The sequence below is a fragment of the Silene latifolia genome, chromosome Y, assembly GCF_048544455.1.
Source record: "Silene latifolia isolate original U9 population chromosome Y, ASM4854445v1, whole genome shotgun sequence".
Classification (NCBI taxonomy): Eukaryota; Viridiplantae; Streptophyta; class Magnoliopsida; order Caryophyllales; family Caryophyllaceae; genus Silene; species Silene latifolia.
This window is the reverse complement of record NC_133538.1, coordinates 44,056,694-44,076,208: the sequence shown is the minus strand read 5'-3', so window position 1 is coordinate 44,076,208 and position 19,515 is coordinate 44,056,694. Positions and strand designations below refer to the sequence as shown.

General features: G+C 35.0%; 1 protein-coding gene and 1 long non-coding RNA gene across 4 annotated transcripts; one reads left to right on the top strand and one right to left on the bottom strand.

Annotated features, from left to right (window-relative positions):
• Positions 1-255: 255 nt before the first annotated feature.
• LOC141634388 (uncharacterized) lies at positions 256-11,923 on the top strand. The gene is made up of 6 exons (XR_012539114.1): positions 256-492; positions 3,244-3,346; positions 5,832-5,893; positions 6,085-6,188; positions 8,457-8,533; positions 11,502-11,923. It is a non-coding gene; the product is annotated as an uncharacterized LOC141634388 (long non-coding RNA).
• LOC141634387 (replication protein A 70 kDa DNA-binding subunit B-like) lies at positions 8,540-11,490 on the bottom strand. Of its 3 annotated transcripts, none has more exons than XM_074446577.1 (5): positions 10,295-11,490; positions 10,119-10,206; positions 9,752-10,027; positions 9,538-9,667; positions 8,540-9,446 (listed from the first exon to the last, which is right to left on the bottom strand). In XM_074446577.1, exons 2-5 carry the CDS (start codon positions 10,151-10,153, stop codon positions 9,342-9,344), a joined length of 546 nt encoding a protein of 181 aa, XP_074302678.1. In that variant the 5' UTR covers positions 10,154-10,206; positions 10,295-11,490; the 3' UTR covers positions 8,540-9,341. The 3 variants fall into 3 exon arrangements, with proteins under 3 accessions (XP_074302678.1, XP_074302681.1, XP_074302680.1); XM_074446580.1 differs by having other exon boundaries at positions 10,119-10,419; positions 10,511-11,490; XM_074446579.1 differs by having other exon boundaries at positions 10,119-10,978; positions 11,087-11,490.
• Positions 11,924-19,515: the final 7,592 nt, after the last annotated feature.

The window sequence follows — 19,515 nt, the reverse complement described above, 5'->3', positions numbered from 1 at the left end:
TGAAAGTCAATACATTCGCACTTGATAACTATATTAGTTAAAAAAGACAAAACTTATATTAAAAAATCCCTATGTTAATAATATACTTGTAATTGATAAGTACATGTAGGTAAAGACATGTACAGGATAAACGATATTTTTTTATAAATATAAAATATCCTTCGACGGTCTAATAGTATACACATTTTATTATTATTTACATAATTACAAAATCATTTTTTAATAAATTGTGACACACTACCTAATAAGTATAATATTGAGTAGTGAATAGAGAGTAATAAATGATAATAGCTTAACCTCACCTCAGTTCTTATCATCTACTGATATCCTTATCTTCTCCTCCTTTCATCAACCTCCCGTATTTCTCTTTTTATATAAAAAAAAATGATCAAACAATAGAAAATAGACTGCTGGTTGGAGATTAGATCGTCCTCTACAACTTAATGGTTGTAATTGTTGTTCGTTGTATCGTATCTCAACAATCGAAATGAGGTTTGAATTTTGACTAATCAATTCATTTTTTATTTTTTTTGTAATCAGTAGATCCGTAATTGAAATGTGTATAATTGTTGTTTTAGTATTCAATTGTTATGGTTAGACAAAACAAAATAGTTAATTGATTCATCTGATGCTGCATGTATCTTCAAATAGCTTGAATTCAAGTGTCTTTATGAAGCTAAATTTTTTTTATACACTTTAATTCCAGCGCTGTAACAAATAAGGAATAAAATAAGTAAATGGCTTTATTGGTAAAAAATAAAATAAAAATTGAATATGATCCATGTAGATGCTGCTTTACAGTCTTCATGTCGGCATGTCAATGATCACCTGCATATTAAATATAACGACATTACTGTCATTGTATGTATTACATTTCAATTGACAAAGGAAAACAATGGAAATGGAATTTTACCTTCGGAATGTTGTTGAAGACTTCCTTGTATACAATGTTTCTTGTGTAGCCGTGAAAGTTCTCGTCGTCTTCATGTATTAAGAATTTCAGTCCTTCAGGGGATGTCACTCGTGACGCAGCTACATATAATTGACCATGGCTGAAAACGGGTTTGGGAAGGTATACACCAACATGTTTGAGTGACTGTCCTTGACTTTTATTAATTGTCATAACATAGCACAACCTCAAGGGATATTGTCTTCTTTTAAGGACAAAGGGAAATTTTGAATCAGTGGATGTTAGGACAATTCTAGGAATTATCACAGATGTTCCAACTTTGTTCCCCGTAATTATCCTTGCCTGGATGATGTGTTTTCCTATGTGATAGACAATAAGTCTCGTACCATTGCACAATCCCATAGAAGGATTAATATTTCTTAGAAGGATGACCGGTACTCCTATTTTTAGCTGTAACACATGATTAGGCAGGCCGGATAGCGTCAATGTGTTAAGGAATTCAGTTGGGTATGCGAGTTGTTGATCGGAATAATCTGTTGATGCTGGGCATACCTCATCGCAACTTTTGAATACCGTCATTGGCCATTTTACATGCTGAAAAATGTAGTCGTTTATTTTACTTGCCGTTTCATTCAATGGGGTGAGAATCGCTCTTTCTTGAAGATATTCTTCGTCAAAGCAGTTAGCTTCAAAATTTGTGTACGTACTTTTAAAAATTTGCTCAATTGGATTTGAAGTACGTTTAATCAAATGCTTATTTGGGATTTTGATCCATGTCGGCTCTTCCTCATTGTTTCTTCTAATAGCGGGTATTTTACCATCTCCTAGATCGAGTAACCACTTGTTAAATTCTTCTTTGCTCGTGTCAATTTGTCCATCCTCTGTTTGACTCCTAACACGCATGCTAGTTGTCAACATGAACACTTGACAACTATCCCAAATGTAAGACCTATTGATAGAAGCCCGAACAACATCCTGCCTTGTTCCCTTCTGAATGACTGGAAGTACTTGTCTAAAGTCTCCACCGAGTAGAATGTTTTTTCCACCAAAAGGCTTTAGTGCTGCTTTTTTGTCTTTAAAACCAACAATGTCCTTAAATGTCCTGTCTACGGCTTCAAAAGCATATTTGTGATCCATTGGAGCTTCATCCCATATTATGAGTGAAGTTTGGCGAAGGAGCTCTGCAACTTGAGTTTGTTGACGAATGCCGCATGTAGAACCATCAAATATGTCAATAGGGATGTCAAATCTACTATGAGCGGTTCGTCCTCCAGGAAGTAAAAGTGACGCAATACCTGTGGAGTTGATAAAATTGCAACATGAGAAGAATAAGAAAAATAAACAACAGACATTTATTTATATGTAAATGTGTATATTGTAAAATGCTCTTTCAATTACCTGATGAAGCGACAGTGAGGACGATCTTTCTTTCAGACCTTAGACGTGCAGTAATTATTTTGTAAAGGAATGTTTTTCCTGTACCTCCGTGTCCATACACAAAGAAAACTCCCCCCCGTGTTTGAATTTACAGCATTTATAACCTTGTCATACATGTGTAATTGTTGGGGATTAAGAAGGGGCTTCCACTCATCATGTTGTTTACGAAGCATGCCGACATCATAGCTTAGTTCCTCCCTTATTGGTCTATTTTCAAGATGCTGAATCTCTTGAACATCTGGTTGTGGGAGTGGATGCATATCTGAGATTGTCTTCCCATAACCATTCAAAATCTTTTCCAACTCGAGGAGACAATATGTGTGGATTTGTTTTTCTGATAGTTCCAGTTGAGGGTGCCTTAACAATTTTCTTCTTCTAATCAATATGTCATCACTTAAGATAGAAGCATTTGTGTTCCAGAAATGTAGAGGATCAGCTACTTCACAAAATAACAACATTGTCACAAATAACTCCCTCAGTTGGTTAGGAGTTGCCCATTGGTTAGCCTCTCGCATTGCTTCATTCCATTCTTTGTCATCGCTTAGGAGGCCAAGAGCATAGCAAGCATCTTTGAATGTGGGGTGTGTAAAGCCGTTAATAGTCCTTATATCTTCATAGCTTGTGGGTCCTTTAGCTGAATTAAGTAATAACCTAAGGTACACCAGCTGTAGGATGTACATATACAATCCGTCCGATGCATTTACCCTGTTTCCTTGGAGTCCATGTTTTTTGATCTGTCCATACATACCTGGTCGGGAACTCTGCATATGTTAATGAATTTGGTGTAGCTGAGTTCTTGTTAAATTCTAGCCACTTGGTAAACATGGTGTCATGGTTTTTGTCATTGACATCAACTAACCGAGCACCGTCTGAAAATGTGACCATTTGTTCACCAGGTAGATGGACGTGCAATCTCACAACTGCTGGACTTCTTTGATGTACCTCAAAGGCAAATATTCTCCATGCCGCCTCAGGTGCAGAAAGATAGAGACAGTCAAGGTAAGTTTTAATTTCATCTTCCTCGTCTCCATCGCCTTGTTACACTCTTTTTAAAATCATTGTGGTCCTGTCAGGCCCTTTTGTGATGTACTTGAAAAGGTATTTAATTGCTTTAGATTTGTTACACCACTCGACATTGATATGTGCATTGAACATAATTAGTAGATTCCTGTTATGTGGCACAATATAGCCGTTCTCAAGTAATTTATCTCCTTTGCGGACAGACCTGAAAACATAAAAATTAGTCTACGTTAAAAAGTAAAAAAAATTGGTCAACAAATTTATTAAAGAATTAAAGGTTGAGACATTATAATAGAAAATCATACTGACCTGGTTGTATTACGTCTTCTGTAAATTGCATATCCGGTGTCATCAATAATTGTTTATGGCTGACACTTTTTTGGGAAATTTTTGCTGCACCCATCTTTTGTCATGCATGGTGCAGTTGCATTCATTTCACCACACGGTCCATGAACCATGAATTGTGATACAATATCATACGCAACAGGATCTGTTTCCTTGTCTGGTATTTCTGCTGATATTATTGTGTCTATGAATTCTGGGGTGCCATGCTTTTCATCTGGTTCCAACCAAAGAACTATATGGGCATGTGGCAGCCCTCTTTTTTGGAACTCAATGGTATAAACATCTATAAAAAAGGTGTGTTAAATAATTAGGATTCGGCCTAAAATAAACATAATACTTTAGAGTAGATATGTTCTATGTTAAAGTTTAGAGACATACGTGCACAAACTCGGCCAAAAAATTCCTCATGAGTCAAAACCTTCATCATCTGCTCAAGTTTCAACTTGAAAACTCTACTAACAATATCAGGCCTATCTTCAGCTTTCTGACCTTCTATAAACCCAAGCATGTAATTTATTTCTGGCCATTTAGGGTTGGCAGTAAAGGTTATGAATAACGATGGGTTTCCATACCATCTACAAATTGCCATTGCATCCTGGTAATTTTTCATCATGTATCTTGGCCCACCTGTAAAAGAAGGTGGCAGAACAATTCTTCTTCCGATTGAAGCACCAATGTTCTCTCCTTTAGTAAGAGCATCATATACATTTCTTAAGACATCAGTTCTTAGAGATGATTGATTATATCTAATTTATCTTAGTCGATCTTCTTCAACTGATGTATAAACATCAACAATGAATTGCTGAAATAGTTTTCCACATTCTAGATGAGTAGTGCCTTGATTAACCCTTTGTTGAAGAATGTGCGCATAATATTCTCTTAGATTTACAAACTTCCTCTTTGTTTTCTTCCTTGCCACTTCTTTATATGGGATGGCGTCATGGTAACCATCTTCACCAAAAGAAAACATTAGTGGATATTGCATAGCCATATAAGAAGGATGCTTCTCATTTATTCTTTGTGTCCCATCGCTTTTATGTTCAACAATGATATCTCTTCCACTATTCTGTCCAAAATCTCCAACAATGAGACCTGCAACTTCAGATGCAGAAGGAGCATTATATTGTTTACCATTCTCTTTTCTTGTAGAAATTAACTTGATACGTAGCTCTTCATGTGGTATTGAGTTGATTCTATCCCTTGCCATTCTAAAAACTTGGCAAAGCCAACTACTTTGGTCAAGCATGCTTAGTAACCCACGGACAATAGAAGAATCCAACGTTGTCATGTCATTACCATCAGTGATACATGTCATTCTTTGTCGCACTTCCTCATCTGCACTATCATACATATATAATTGGAGAAACTTTCGCTTTCCGGGCGTTCTCGGCAAGAGGGGTCCTATACTATGGTAATTTTGTCCACTAATCCTGAATACGTAAGGTCCTGACGATTTTTTGATCTCATAGTCTATATGAGCCCCCATAGAAGTAAAAGAAAAGATTGCATTGTACTTTCTTATGTTGTCCCTAAAATTTATTGATCTACTACCCCCGCAATAGCTCAAAAGTTTCTTCAAGTAAGGTGGCGCCTCCTTGAACAATGGTAGGCTTACTTTCCCCTCGACACAACATAATGAGAATGATGGATTCGTAGATTTTGTCGCCTTTTTCAAACTTTCCTCATACCAAAGAATAGCTTTGCATTCCTTGCACTCATAAAGAGGTTTCCTCAGATCACGATATTTTACACATGTGAGATGATTTTTAGCATAAATGGAATAACTACTTAATGTTAATACATATACTTAAAACGCTTTTAGAAATAAAATAAAACATTTACTTTTATTTGGAAGGTTCCGTACTGAGTTTGATGGTCCTGCAGTTGATGGCCCTGAGAGATTGCGTTAGAGTAGGAGCGTTGACACCCAACTCAGACGTTAGATTAAATATTATAACATTATAGTTTTTAAGTTGAACAGAAGTACTTGAACTTGAAATTTGTTTAATTATGCACGAAAGGTCTATGTGTTGTGGTGAAATTAGTTATCTTGTGCTTCGTGATCTTTAATAACAATTCCAGTGTTTACCAACTTATAAGAGATTTGTGTAATTTGCAGAGTTGACCCTGTGTACTTATAGGAGCTTCATATCGGGCTATATTTTCTATCAGGCATTAGAGGTAAATATATTAAAATATTCGTAATGTCAATAAAGAAGAAGTTTATTCTAAAAATCAGGGAGAAGTTAAGAATATATTGTATAGAGAAATATACATTGATGAAAGAAAAATTACACGATAAGTTTAATTAGAAAATCAGGGATGCTAAATTGTTTTAATCTGACATATTTTATTGCTCACACATTTTGCAGGAAGCAATGCAGGAAGACAACATAATTGATAAAGGAATAAAAATACTTTCTGCTCGACATGGTGTTGGCTTGCACATAGGTTAAAGTCATTTTACTTTGTACAGGTATGAGATTCATTTTCATAAACGTATTTGATAATAAAAATCAGTATACATTGGTCGTCATCATATTGAAGACGCATATAAATTCTATTAATAATACGACACTTTAAAGACGGGTTTAAGTACGACATGTTAACTGTTATATGGTTTAAGTTTTGAGAAGATAAAATGTAGTTAGAGTAGCAGTTTAAAACTTAACGCACTTGCAACCAGATTTTTTATATACAGTGTAGTTACTAACATGACACCAAAGAGATAACTTACTAGCCAAGTCTTGAACATTTATTTTTCGTTTTATTTGCGGTCTTCTCGGTTCACACATCCTATTTGAAGAAATTTCATGTCTTCGTTTTCGATTTTCTTTGCAAACTAACTCACTTTCCATGTTTTTATTCTTTTTTTAAAAGAAAATGTTTGAAGTCAGAGTATAATAGTGATGGAGAAAATTACAGTTTATAATCTGGAATAGGATTACATTCGGTATTTACACATGATGTGTTCATATATATGAAAGTAGTTTAGTCAATACATTGAATAAAATCAGTAGTTTAGTCAGTACATTCTCCGTTAATTTAGGAAATAATTAATGATAAGTCAATAAATAAATCAGTCTATGTCGGTTTATGTGTAGTGAAAATTAATTTTTGTCTTATGTTATGTTTGACTAACAATTTGTATTCTAATATTTAACGAACTTAGTATCTGGCTCGACAATCACGCCCGATTTTTTTTCATTTGTTTCTTGTTCACAAATCCTCAGAAATTTCATCTCGCTTGTTTTTATTTTATTTAATTTCCAAAGTAATTCACTTACATTTTTTTTTTAAAAAGAAAGCGTGAAAAAAGAGTAGAACCGTGAAGAAAAGGACATTTTGTAATATTACCACTGACTTATGTGATGGAATATGATTATTTTCGATATTTATTTGCTATTTTAGTCAATGCATTGATTAAATAACTCGACAATTAGATAGTCTACGTGGTTCTCTGTGTAACAAAAACTTAATTTTGTGCGCTATGTTAATATGTAACCAATCAAGAACAAGAAATAAATCATAATATAAAAAATTGGTAGTGAGAACTTTTGGTTCTTAATAACAAATCAAAACAACAATCTTAAAATGACGTGCATTTTTTAAATATACTATTCCTCTTTGTGAAGCATCTATTATTATTATTGTAATCAAGGCGTTGTAGACGACATGCACTTTTGTCGGTCTGCATTCTTTCGTTTATGTAACATGTAATTTGTATATGTTACATAATCTTCATAATTCTGCATCATCGCCCTTGGTCCACCTGTAAAGGATGGTGGTAGGACAATTGTCCCATGACTGGCCTCAGCATATTTACATTTAAAACAGTAAAACGTTAGTGAGGGCAGTATCATGATTTAAATTATCGGCAAATAATGGAGTTCTTACATATTCTTCGACATTTGTGAATGATCTTTTTCTTTTAATATGCAATGACAACAATGTATGATTTTTGAAAAGCAATATAAATCCTTTATATAATAGTAAGCCATTATTGAGGTTCGTTGAATTATCTGATTTAAATAGTCTATCATTTTAAATGAGGTTAACTTAAAGAATTTCATTCATTCAAATCATATACCATGAATGTGTTCAAAAAAAAAATATACAATGAATTGGTTGAAAATAACTTCATCCATTATTACTCCTATACCATGAATCTGTATAAATAGAAAAAAAATTAAGTCAACGAATGTGGTGAAAACAATGTACAAGTATTTGACGAAATTAGATAACATTCGGGCCCGTGAGATTACTATTCTCCATATTTTGCTTTTATATCGTTGCTTTTTTTCAGTCGCATTCACTTATACGTCAAATAATAATAACTTCATCCATTATTACTCCTATACCATGAATCTGTATAAATAAAAAAAAATTAAGTCAACGAATTTGGTGAAAACAATGTACAGGTATTTGACGAAATTAGATAACATTCGGGCCTGTGAGATTACTATTCTCCATATTTTGCTTTTATATCGTTGCTTTTTTTCAGTCGCATTCACTTATACGTCAAATAATAATAACTTATATTGCTTGTTACAACAACATAATAACTGATACGTTTTAGCTTGAACAACACGGGGTATGAGATAAAATATTAATTCTTCTGATTCTTAAAAAACTAATAAGCGATTACGACTGGATCTTTTAAGTATTTCGATTATTATAGATGTAACAACTGCAATGATTAACTACTTATACAATACTTATACAATAAGTATCTATTGTGCAGATTTTCATGGAATTAGTAGCCGTCAATGCATGTATACTTTTGTATGGGCTTTGTATGTCGCGGTGCAATTAGTTGAGGTAAACACACTATCGTAATTAATGTCCGTAAACGTAAAACTACATATGTTTTTTTTTTCTTATTGAGATTGTACTTCATGAGAGTATGAGTTAGTCAAAGAGAGACTGTTGATTGGTCATCATGAATAAGAAGATGGCGACAATTATATTAAGTATATAACCTTAATTAAAATTCTATAAGAATACTAATTTCTAATAATTTTTTTGTCGGAGCTGCTATGAACTAAACACATAATAGAATTATATGAGTTAAAAAAAATATAACATAATCTATTTAATTTAAATTCCAGAACAAAACTAATTTCCAATATTTTTTGTGTCAGAGCTGCTATGAACTCAACACTTAACAGGAAAATCTAAAATAAAAAAACATAACATAATCGATAATTGTCCTTCTAAATAAAACTTCCATAATTTGAAAATGAGAAATCCTAAATATTAATCCTTATTAAAAGCTCGAGAAAAAAGACAGACGACAGACTACACTGAAAATAAAATTGTTTTCAATCTTTAGGCTTCTTCCCTTGGTTTCTTTCCTTTCTCTAACGCTTCATCATCTTCATTGGCCCTGCCATTTGCTTTTCTCTTTGGGGCACTTGACTCGGGTTTGCCAACTTCAAATACATCTCCATTATTACATGTTGCCACCGATACGGTTGAATCCTTGCATATAAAAAGGAAAAATTCCATTAGGTATGAACAATTTTCGTTTTTTTTAAATTACAAACGGTAACACATAAAGATAATAACAACCCACCAAATCTTTCTCCAGGAATGCTTTGTCAATAATCTTGGTAGCAGTAAAACTTTAGTTTCGAACCGTCTTATTGAAATTTGTTATCTTTATTTGAAAAACATAGGTTTGACCCTTAAGATCTTGGATGAGTCGTGGCACTTCGCCTTCCTCATCTATCTGTTTACATTTGTTAACATTTAATTGTAAATGACAATTAATGTGCTAATTGGAATAATGTTAATAACACATAATGAAAAGCTCTTAGTACCTCATCCTTTGCTTCCTCCATATCATGTAATTGTTGGGCTGTCATCCCAATTATCTTTTGAGCCTCATCATCAAAAACTATGAATTTTGTTGACCCTGTTTCGTTTTCCACTTCCGCTTCTAAACGATACCTGCAAAAATAATCAACTTGCGTAAGTATTTTTGAATACGTTAAATTAGACATCAAAAGAATAAGAATATATTTATATTTGTACCTCACGACAGCATCCTCAATGATGAGCATGCATTTTTGACACCAAAATTTGGTCCCAGCCGCTTTTGCAGATGTTTTGTGTTTTGCACATGCAGGGAAGTTCCAACAATTTTTATTTGAAAAACCTTTGATTGTTGCTAGGCAGTAGAAAGTCATGTCTCCTTCAAAATTTGTGTTTTCTAAATTTAGAATCTCCCCAATTGTTTTCTTTTTGGCTGCCACGACACTCAAATCAATACCCTTCTTTGGAATTTCCAAAACCTTGATAGGACCATCACTGTCAAATAAATATGTCAAAAGGATGTCATTCAGTGACGTAGGTCCTTAATGTAAAATTTCTAAATAAAAGTTACATTTATGTTGCAAACCTCAAACACTCTTTGAACTCTTCTACTTCAGGCATTTAGAGGTTCAAGTACACTTTTGAGGCCGGAGTTGTTGATAAATACATTGTGTCTGTATATATTTTAAAAGTTATTTCATATAGATTGCTGAAAGTAATTTTACAAAAAAAGTACAGGAGGTTGGGAAAAAAAATAGTTACTATGATATTCTTTCACCAAAGTTGATGTGAAAACTCCAACCCGATTGCCAAGTCCTTTAAGTGAAGCTTCCTTTTTATATTCTTCTACCGCTTTTCCCCAAAGAGTGATCTTGATTGTTTTCTTCCTATACAATATAGTGATTCTTGGTTAGGGGATATGACAGAAACAGTAATAAAAACATACATGGTCGTTGATGATTTTTTTGGTAAAATTACCTTAGGTTTTTCAACTCAATGTCAAGAGTTACTATTTCTCTGCCCTTAAAGTTCTTGTTGTCAATTTGACCCTCTCCAATGATTTCACCGATAACATCAACAAAGATGGTTGTGCAAGAGAGAAAGTAAATAACACATAGAGAAGAAGTTATGTTTAAAATAGACATCTTGCTTTATTATAAATTACTAACCTGATAGAATATAGATTTTACCAATCCTTTCCGGTAGCTTCTCAAACTCGATTAGATCAAATCTATGCTGCGGTATCTTGTGCAAATCAAATGTGACCTCCTTTACCACGGTGTTGGAATAGAACTGGATCATTATCTTGTTATCAGATACGACACGATAAGTGCTCTTATTTTCAAGTACGGAAAAGTTCTTAATCATATAAACACCTCCTTCGGTGAATAGTCCGCGAAAAGAATGCGCTATGTTGGATTTGATGACGGCATGAATATAGTTTTTCTGTCATAAAAATAACAATAAAAGTCATAAAACAATAAAAGTCATATATAGTAGAAATCTGTAAGATTAATGATTAATTTTAATAAAAATATTAACATGGAAACTTACATTCTCATCAATAAGGACCATTTCAATGCTTATTAATTCATCCTTATTATTTGCATTCACAACCGTCCACAACCTTGAAACCCGAGCTTTGATTTTCCAATCATCTTTTTTGCTATTCAAACTCTCTAGTAAAGAGTAGGTTTCAGTTTGAGAAGCAAGAACCCTCCTGCAAAATAGTTGAATTAGGTTAAATACAACTTGTTATTGAAATCTTGTAAAATACAGCTTGTTATTGAAATCTTGCAAGGTAAGTGGAGAAGTTTATTTTATAAATCTTGTAAAATAATTTGGGGTAATGAAACAGAAATTTTAATCTTCATCAACATAATAACTGGAGAAGTTTATTTCATAAATCATGGAAACTAATTTGGAGTAATGAAACAGAAATTTTAATCTTCATCAACATAATATGCAGGTACTATGCAGTAGTAAGCCGACATAATTGAGTTGAATAACTTTACTTTTTGCTGGACATGCTGATCGACATGGTGATGCTGTGGTGTGCTTGATGTGCAAATAACTCGATAATAATACAAAGAGAAATCAGGAGATTGTGTGGTGGAAAAAAAAAGTTTGGAGACATGTATTTATATGGAAGGAATTATGTGAAATAATGTTGAATACGTTGAACACATTAAGCAGGAATCATATTTAGATTCCCTATGTCCATTGAAGAGGGACTCTTAGAAGGAAAAACATACGCTGTACATATCAGGGTTTAGATATCCTATATATATTTTTCAGACTTTGTTATATTTTCATTCGTATTCATGTGTGAAAGCATTAAGGAAGAATCAAACTTTATTTTAGGTTATTTTTCAGACTTTGTTATGTTTTCATTGGTATTCATGTGTGAACGCATTAAATGGCCTTTTAGAATCACGGCCTGATTTTTCCTTCTTTTTTTTTTCTTTCCATGACACGTGGCGCATCCACACGCTTCCAACCCAGTTTTATATATATATATAGGATTATTGTCAATATGTCTGTGGAGACTAATTTTGAGTCCTAAGATGGTTAGGGTAATTAACTAGTACATAAATATGATTTTATGTAATTATTGTGATTTTAAAAGGTTGAATCACGCAAATCCGTAAAAACCGATTAATATACGATATTGGCTCCTTAAAGGCGGTTTAGCATAAAATTGGGCATGTTCATACATATTATAATGCTGCATTTTATTTATGATTGTCATAATTTTATTTTATGTAATTTTTGAATTATGTAATTTTACTTAGTATGGCCTTAGTTTTTAATTGATATTTACCCGAAATGTATGGGAATATCGATTCGGTTGTAATTTATTGTGATCTCGTATCACCATTTTTTAATTTAATATATTTATTTTATTTTAATTACAAATGTATAATAGGAAATTATGTAATTTGTTATGTAATTTATTTATTCCGGAGATGCTTGAAGATGGTGCCACTCAAGAAGGCGATCCATTAAAGATGTTACCTCGAGATGCGTGCCAAAACCGAAGTTCAATGGACCAATGGAGTTGGTTTCCGAATTTGTAATAGTTTATTAGATTTACTATTTTTAGGAAGGCCATACTAGGATTTTATTTATGCTTTGCATTTTATTTATATGTTGCATGCATCGTTAAATCGCCATATTTAAAACATGCATTATCATTTTAATCGAGTATATCGAGCGTGTCAATTACAATTATCGTAGTTCACCACTTTAGTTCACTTAAAACGTGATAGATAATAAATTGACATGACCTCTCGCTAAAAATAAACAATTGAGACATAGCCTTACCAAAAAGTAGAAACCATGAAAACCTATTTCGCGAGGGAGTGCACTCGGCCACCCCGGGGTACAAACCTTGTTACGTAGAGGAAGTGGGTGATAAATGTCTATCCACCGAATTCATGTTGATGAGGGGTTCATCGTCTGCCCCGTGCCCGTTAATGTGAATTTGGATCATGGACACATTTATTTGAAATTTGGATTGACCTCAAGGAAGTATTCGTGACCATAGTCGCATGTGTTCCGGGCTATAGATAAATATTAGAGTAATTTTATCGACCGAAAGTTCTAAAAGTAGAACCGATTAAAGAGTTAGTCCACCGAGTTATATTGATAAGGGTTTCATCGGCTACCCCGTGCCCAAGTTAATATGAATTTGGATCTCGGAATCATTTATAATAGTTGGGTAGAGGTCACTATATAAATGCTCATATCTTGTTAATTTATTTACAAGTCTGATATTAAAAAGACAAATGTTAATATTTCCTTTTCCTCCATACTTGTAGTTCATTACAATGAATCCATCAAACGCTACTACACCGATAACTATTGAGTCTTACCACAATGTTTTTGACGACGTTTACTTCAGCAATGATTTCGACACTACTAGAGAACTTCATTTTGGGATAGGTTCGGATGGAAACCTTAACTTCATCACTTCTTCTAGACCACCTACTACTACTAGATCTTTTGTGAGCCGGTCTCAGGAAGACCGCCTCATAAAATCTATAGGATCTTTGTCGTTGGAAGAGAAGGATGCCGAAACTAGTGGGAGCTCAAGCAATCAAGCTCTTGCTTCTAAGGGCAAAAAGTTTAAGAAGAAGGGAAAGAAAGGGAAAAACTTCAAGCAAGTTTAAGATGAGTGCCATTATTGCTATGGCATGGTACATTGGCTTAGGAATTGTCCCGTATATTTGCGAAATATAAGGGAAGAAATCATCGTTCCAAAAGGTAACATTCCTAAGGAAATTTATGTTATTGATATAAATTATACTTCCACTACGACATGGGTACTGGATAACGGTTGTGGTTCTCACCTTTGTAATCATTTACAGGGTTTAAGAGACGTGAAGAGGCTTAGCAAAGGAGATGTGGATCTACGCCTTGGAAATGGAGCTCGAGTAGCGGCTGAATCCAAGGGAACTTATGTATTAGCTTTGCCTAATAGGTTTGAGTTGTATTTACATAATTGTTTTTATGTGCCTACACTTTTTAAAAACATTATTTCAATCGCTATGTTAGACATGGACGGTTTTTGTTTTGTCATTAAGAACAATCGTTGTACTATTTCTAGGAACGACTTGGTTATAGGCCAAGCTTCTTCCATTAATGTCATTTACATTTTAGAAACCTCGAATCCGACTAATGATATCTATAACATTCAATCAAAGAAACTCAAATCAAGTGACCCAAATGAATTGTTCATTTGGCATTGTCGATTAGATCACATAAACGAGAATCGCATCAAAAGATTAATTTTGACTAATGTGATTACACCATTTGATTTTCAATCATATAAAACATGCGAATATTGCCTTCTTGGCAAAATGACTCGAAATCCTTTTAGTGGTAAAGGGACACGAGCTAGTGAACTATTGGGACTCATACATACCGATGTGTGTGGACCAATGAGTATCACCGCTCGAGGAAATTATGACTACTTCATAACCATCACTGATGACTTGAGTAGATATGGGTATATCTATTTAATGAAGCATAAAAGTGAAGCTTTTGAGAAATTCAAGGAATTTCAAAACGAAGTAGAGAACCAATTGAACAAAAGGATTAAAGCACTACGATCCGATCGCGGTGGAGAATATCTTAGCCATGAATTCGATTCACACTTGAAAGGTTGTGGTATTACATCACAACTTTCTCCACCCGGAACGCCACAACTCAATGGTGTTGCCGAAAGAAGAAATCGAACCCTACTTAATATGGTTCGATCCATGATGAGTCAAACCGAGTTACCGAAATCGTTTTGGGGATTTGTAATCCAAACTGCAATCATATCTTTGAATAATAGTCCCACAAAGGCAACCAAAAAGACTCCGTTTGAGATGTAGAAAGGAAGAGTTCCTAATCAATCCTACATGAAGATTTGGGGATGTGATTCTTACGTCAAGGCAAAGACCGACCACAAGCTTGTCCCAAAATCCGAAAAATGCATCTTTGTAGGTTACCCCTTGACCTCTCGAGGATACTATTTCTACAAACCTCAAGAGAACAAAGTGTTTGTGTCTTACGGGGCTGTCTTCTTAGAAAGTCAATTTATTTCTAAGAGACAGAGTGGGAGAAAGTTTGAACTTGATGAAGTTCAAGAGCCACAAACCGAGATAGAGACGCAAGAAGATGTTCCTTTGTCATCTAACACGGTTGTCTCTCCTCCACTTAGAAGAAAGGGCCGTGTTATTCGCCATCTCGATCGATATGTGGGACTTATCGAAGAAGATGGAACACTCGATGTGTTGCTTTTAGAAAGTGACGAGCCCGCCACCTACAAAGCCGCAATATCTAGTCCAAATTCCTCCATATGGCTTGAAGCCATGAAGTCCGAAATGGATTCTATGCATGAAAACCAAGTTTGGAACTTTGTAGATTTGCCTAAAGGGGCAAGACCTCTTCAATGCAAATGGATTTTCAAAGTCAAGAATGGCATATAAGGACATGATGATGTCTACAAATCTAGGCTAGTGGCAAAAGGATTTACCCAAGTCCAAGGTCTCCATTATGATGAAACCTTCGCCCCCGTAGCCATGCTAAGATCCATACGGATTTTGTTAGCAATTGCCGCATTTCATGATTATGAAATATGGCAAATGGATGTCAAGACCGCTTTTATAAATGGGCATTTAGAAGATAAGGTGTACATGATACAACCCGAAGGTTTTGTCGATTCTAAAAATCCTAACAAAGTATGCAAACTTAAGAGATCCATTTATGGTCTTAAGCAAGCATCTAGAAGTTGGAATCATCGATTCGATCATGTGATAAAAGAGAATGGTTTCACTCGAAGTGTTGAGGAACCATGTTTATACATGAAATTTAGTGGGAGCAATGTTGTGTTCCTAATCTTGTATGTCGATGACATACTACTCATTGGAAATGATATTCCGATGTTATCTTCTGTTAAGAAGTGGTTAGGTAACCACTTCCAAATGAAGGATTTAGGAGAGGCACAACGCATATTAGGTATCCGGATCCATAAAGATAGATCCAAGAGGATATTGGCACTGAGTCAAGAGTCTTATGTTGATAAGATTCTTCGACGGTTCAGCATGGACAAATCAAAAAGGGGATTGGTACCTATGGTAACTGGGACAATATTGAGCAAGTCTCAATCTCCCTCCAAACCCCATGATGTTGAACGCATGAAGTTGATCCCTTATGCTTCCGCTGTTGGATCAATCATGTACGCCATGATATGCACACGTCTTGATGTCTCGTATGCCTTGAGCATGACGAGTAGATATCAAGGAAATCCAGGTGAGAGTCACTGGATAGCCGTCAAAAACATCCTTAAGTACTTGAGAAGAACTAAGGATTTTATCTTAGTGTTTGGAGGAGAAACCGAGCTCCGTGTTAATGGTTACACAGACTCAAGTTTCCAAACGGATAGAGATGACATGAAATCACAAGCTGGTTTCGTTTTCATGCTCAATGGTGGTGCCATTAGCTGGAGAAGCTTCAAGGAAGTTGTGACTGCGGATTCAATAACGGAGCTGAGTACATTGCAGCATTAGAAGCTGCCAAGAAAGCTGTGTGGATCAGGCAATTCACGGAAGGTCTAAGAGTAGTACCTACTGCCAATGATCTGATCACTCTCTATTATGATAATAGTGGGACGATCTTCCAAGCTAAAGAACCTAAGTCTAGTAATAGATCTAGACATGTACTTAGAAAATATAATGTAATTAGAGATTTCATTGAAAGAAAGGAAATTGTGATATGTAAGGTTAGGACGGATGACAACATAACCGATCCGCTCACCAAGCCTTTATTGCAGGCCAAGCATGATGGACATGTTGCGTCCATGGGACTTAAACATGTACCAAGTTTATGTTAGATTTTGAAATGAAATAAAAGTGTTGTTTTTGTTCATATTCATAATCGCATTTGTCTTTTATCTTTTCTTTATACATTGTTACATCCAAATAGGTTGTAGTGACAAATTGAACCCCGTTAAAGTGAACACGGATTAACATTTTATTCGCCCATAGTCACTTGTATGAAGTGACGTCTCGAAGTGACTAGAGTGCGATGCGATTGATGGCAAGTTCAAATACCATGAAGTCATGTGAGATGACTAGTCGATCACATAGGCAGACTGTTAGGAACACCTTGTCGGGCCTTATGACCGCTTATAGAGGTCTGGTAAATTTATATAGCCTGGTCGTGGCAAGAGCTACTATAGTATTCTAATGAGTCGATTCTTTTGACTAAAGACTGTTCGCCTAAGATGACACAGTTTCAGATTAACTTTGATTTGTGTTACTACGACCTTCATAAATGGGGTCAAATGGGTATATTTTGGGTTATGATGGCTGTGGCTAGTCGAAGAGAAAAAGTGCAATAGGAATTGTCCACCCCTTGTCAGGGTTATAACAATATCCCAGGGCCACTCGAGGAGTAATGAACTGGAAATGCATGGCCACGCTCGGAAGGTATCTATGGTAGATAATTATGGTCAATCAGTTATTCTCCAGATCGAGGAAACCACTCTCGATATGATCACTTGCAAATACGACCTGAAAGACACTTTGCATTGAGTGGGAGATAGTAATAAGACACGAGAATTGGTGACGCACACTTGTCGAGGACAAGTGGGAGATTGTTGGAATATGTGTCCTCCGACAATAATGCGATTACAACTGTTGATCATGATGATCACATATTTAAATCTCATTTTAAGAATACATGTGGGATGTAATATTTTACAGTCAACTGGTCCACACATATCGGTAATGATTGGCTGACTAGAGTTTGACATTACTGTCGTGCGACGGTGGTGATCAGTTGATCCCCTTAGGTCATACCTAAAGGATAACACTCTTAATTGATTATTTAATTGATCGTATGTCGATACGGGTTAATTAAATTACTTACAATTGACGGAATATTTTGGAAGTAATATTTACGTGTCTCATTGTAATTTGATTAAAATAAGATACGGTCTAAGTAATCGAATTGTTTTATTGCTTAGATGAAATTATTGTTTGCGGAAACAATTGAAACTGAATGAATGATTTATTATAAATACAAGATGTTGTAAATTATAATTGGTAAAGCGTTTTGGTACAAGTAATTGTGAATTACTAAGTCGATTTTGTACATGACGTATTTTAGTAATACGTTGATTTTTAATATGTGAAAAAATACATGACAATTTTACATGACTTGTGACATGTGACAAATTGATAAATTGACAAAGATAAAATGGAATCCATTTTATCTAATATGGACCGAAATATGGAGGGAGTATGGTGTTTAAATTATGTTAAATTATTTGAGTGGAAACAAAATAATTACACCTAGCTATAGCCATGCAAGCCTATGTTTTCTTGGATAAAAAACTTGCTCATGCATTGACTCCCCATCCCTCCTTCCTACCAGTTTTTGAAAGGGTTAATAGAGAGTTTTTCTCTATTATTATTCATTCATACAATATACAATATTTCTAGTGTAAGAAATAGAAAAGCCCTCTAAGAAAAACTAGAGAAATAAAATCCAAATATCTTCCTCTCTTGGCCGAAATACAAGAGATAAAAACAATAGTTTTGGGTCAATTTTATTAAGATTAATATTGTTCTAGTATTAATAATATTAGTCTTTTAGGAGGTTATCTTGGGTATAATTCCTTGGGAGAGATTCTATCCTTGAATCTTTGTTCATCCATATTAGGAGAGCTCAAGAACAAGTAAGAAGGAGATCTTACTTGTGTCCTTTGATCCGAAATCTCAATGTAAGGATGACGATTTCTTCTCTATATTTATTTATGTTTGCATGCATAAGATCTAAATTAATTTTATGACTAAATTAAATTGTAACATATAAGAATATGTTGTATTATGAGATATAGATTTCTAACACGTTTGTTATCTTTGGGCCTTCGCACCGTGAAATCTATACCTCCTAAGTGTCATCTTGGGTTTGCTCGGGCTTTGAAGGGGGTCTTGGATGATGTGGTCGATTCTCCTGGTGACGTCTCCTGCTGCATTCGTTTGCTTGTGTTGCCATTTTGTCTGCTTCAGACCTTCGCTCCACGGAGTAATCCCGAGTGTAGGACCGTTATTAGGCGCCAGCGTCTGGAGGAGAGTATTGCCAGGGCTATCCTTGCTGGGGGGGGGTGCCTGGCGCTGGTTTGCAGCTGTTGTAGGAGTGTTTGGATGAGGGTCCTTCTTCGTTTCATGTGGATGAAGATCTTGATTTGAGTGAGCTTAACCTCCGTCAATGTCGGCGGAAGATTTGTGATGGTCACTATACTGCTGCTGTTCGGGTGATTTCTTCCTCTGGGGTCGCCCCCTACTCTGATGCCACTCTTGTGGCCTTGCGAGAGAAGCATCATGTCGCCCTACCTCCTTCATTGCCTCATTTGCCAGTGGATCATCATCGTCTAGTTGCCTCTTCGGTAGTGGTTTTGGATATGATTCGAAGTTTCCCACGTG

Excerpts from the sequence above, each read along its gene's own strand:
- LOC141634387 (XM_074446577.1), bottom strand. The coding sequence starts at position 10,153 with ATGCCTGAAGTAGAAGAGTTCAAAGAGTGTTTGAG. Across the intron at positions 10,028-10,118 it reads GAGTTCAAAGAGTGTTTGAG|TGATGGTCCTATCAAGGTTT; the intron begins GTTTGCAACATA and ends TTTATTTGACAG. Across the intron at positions 9,668-9,751 it reads ATTGAGGATGCTGTCGTGAG|GTATCGTTTAGAAGCGGAAG; the intron begins GTACAAATATAA and ends TTATTTTTGCAG.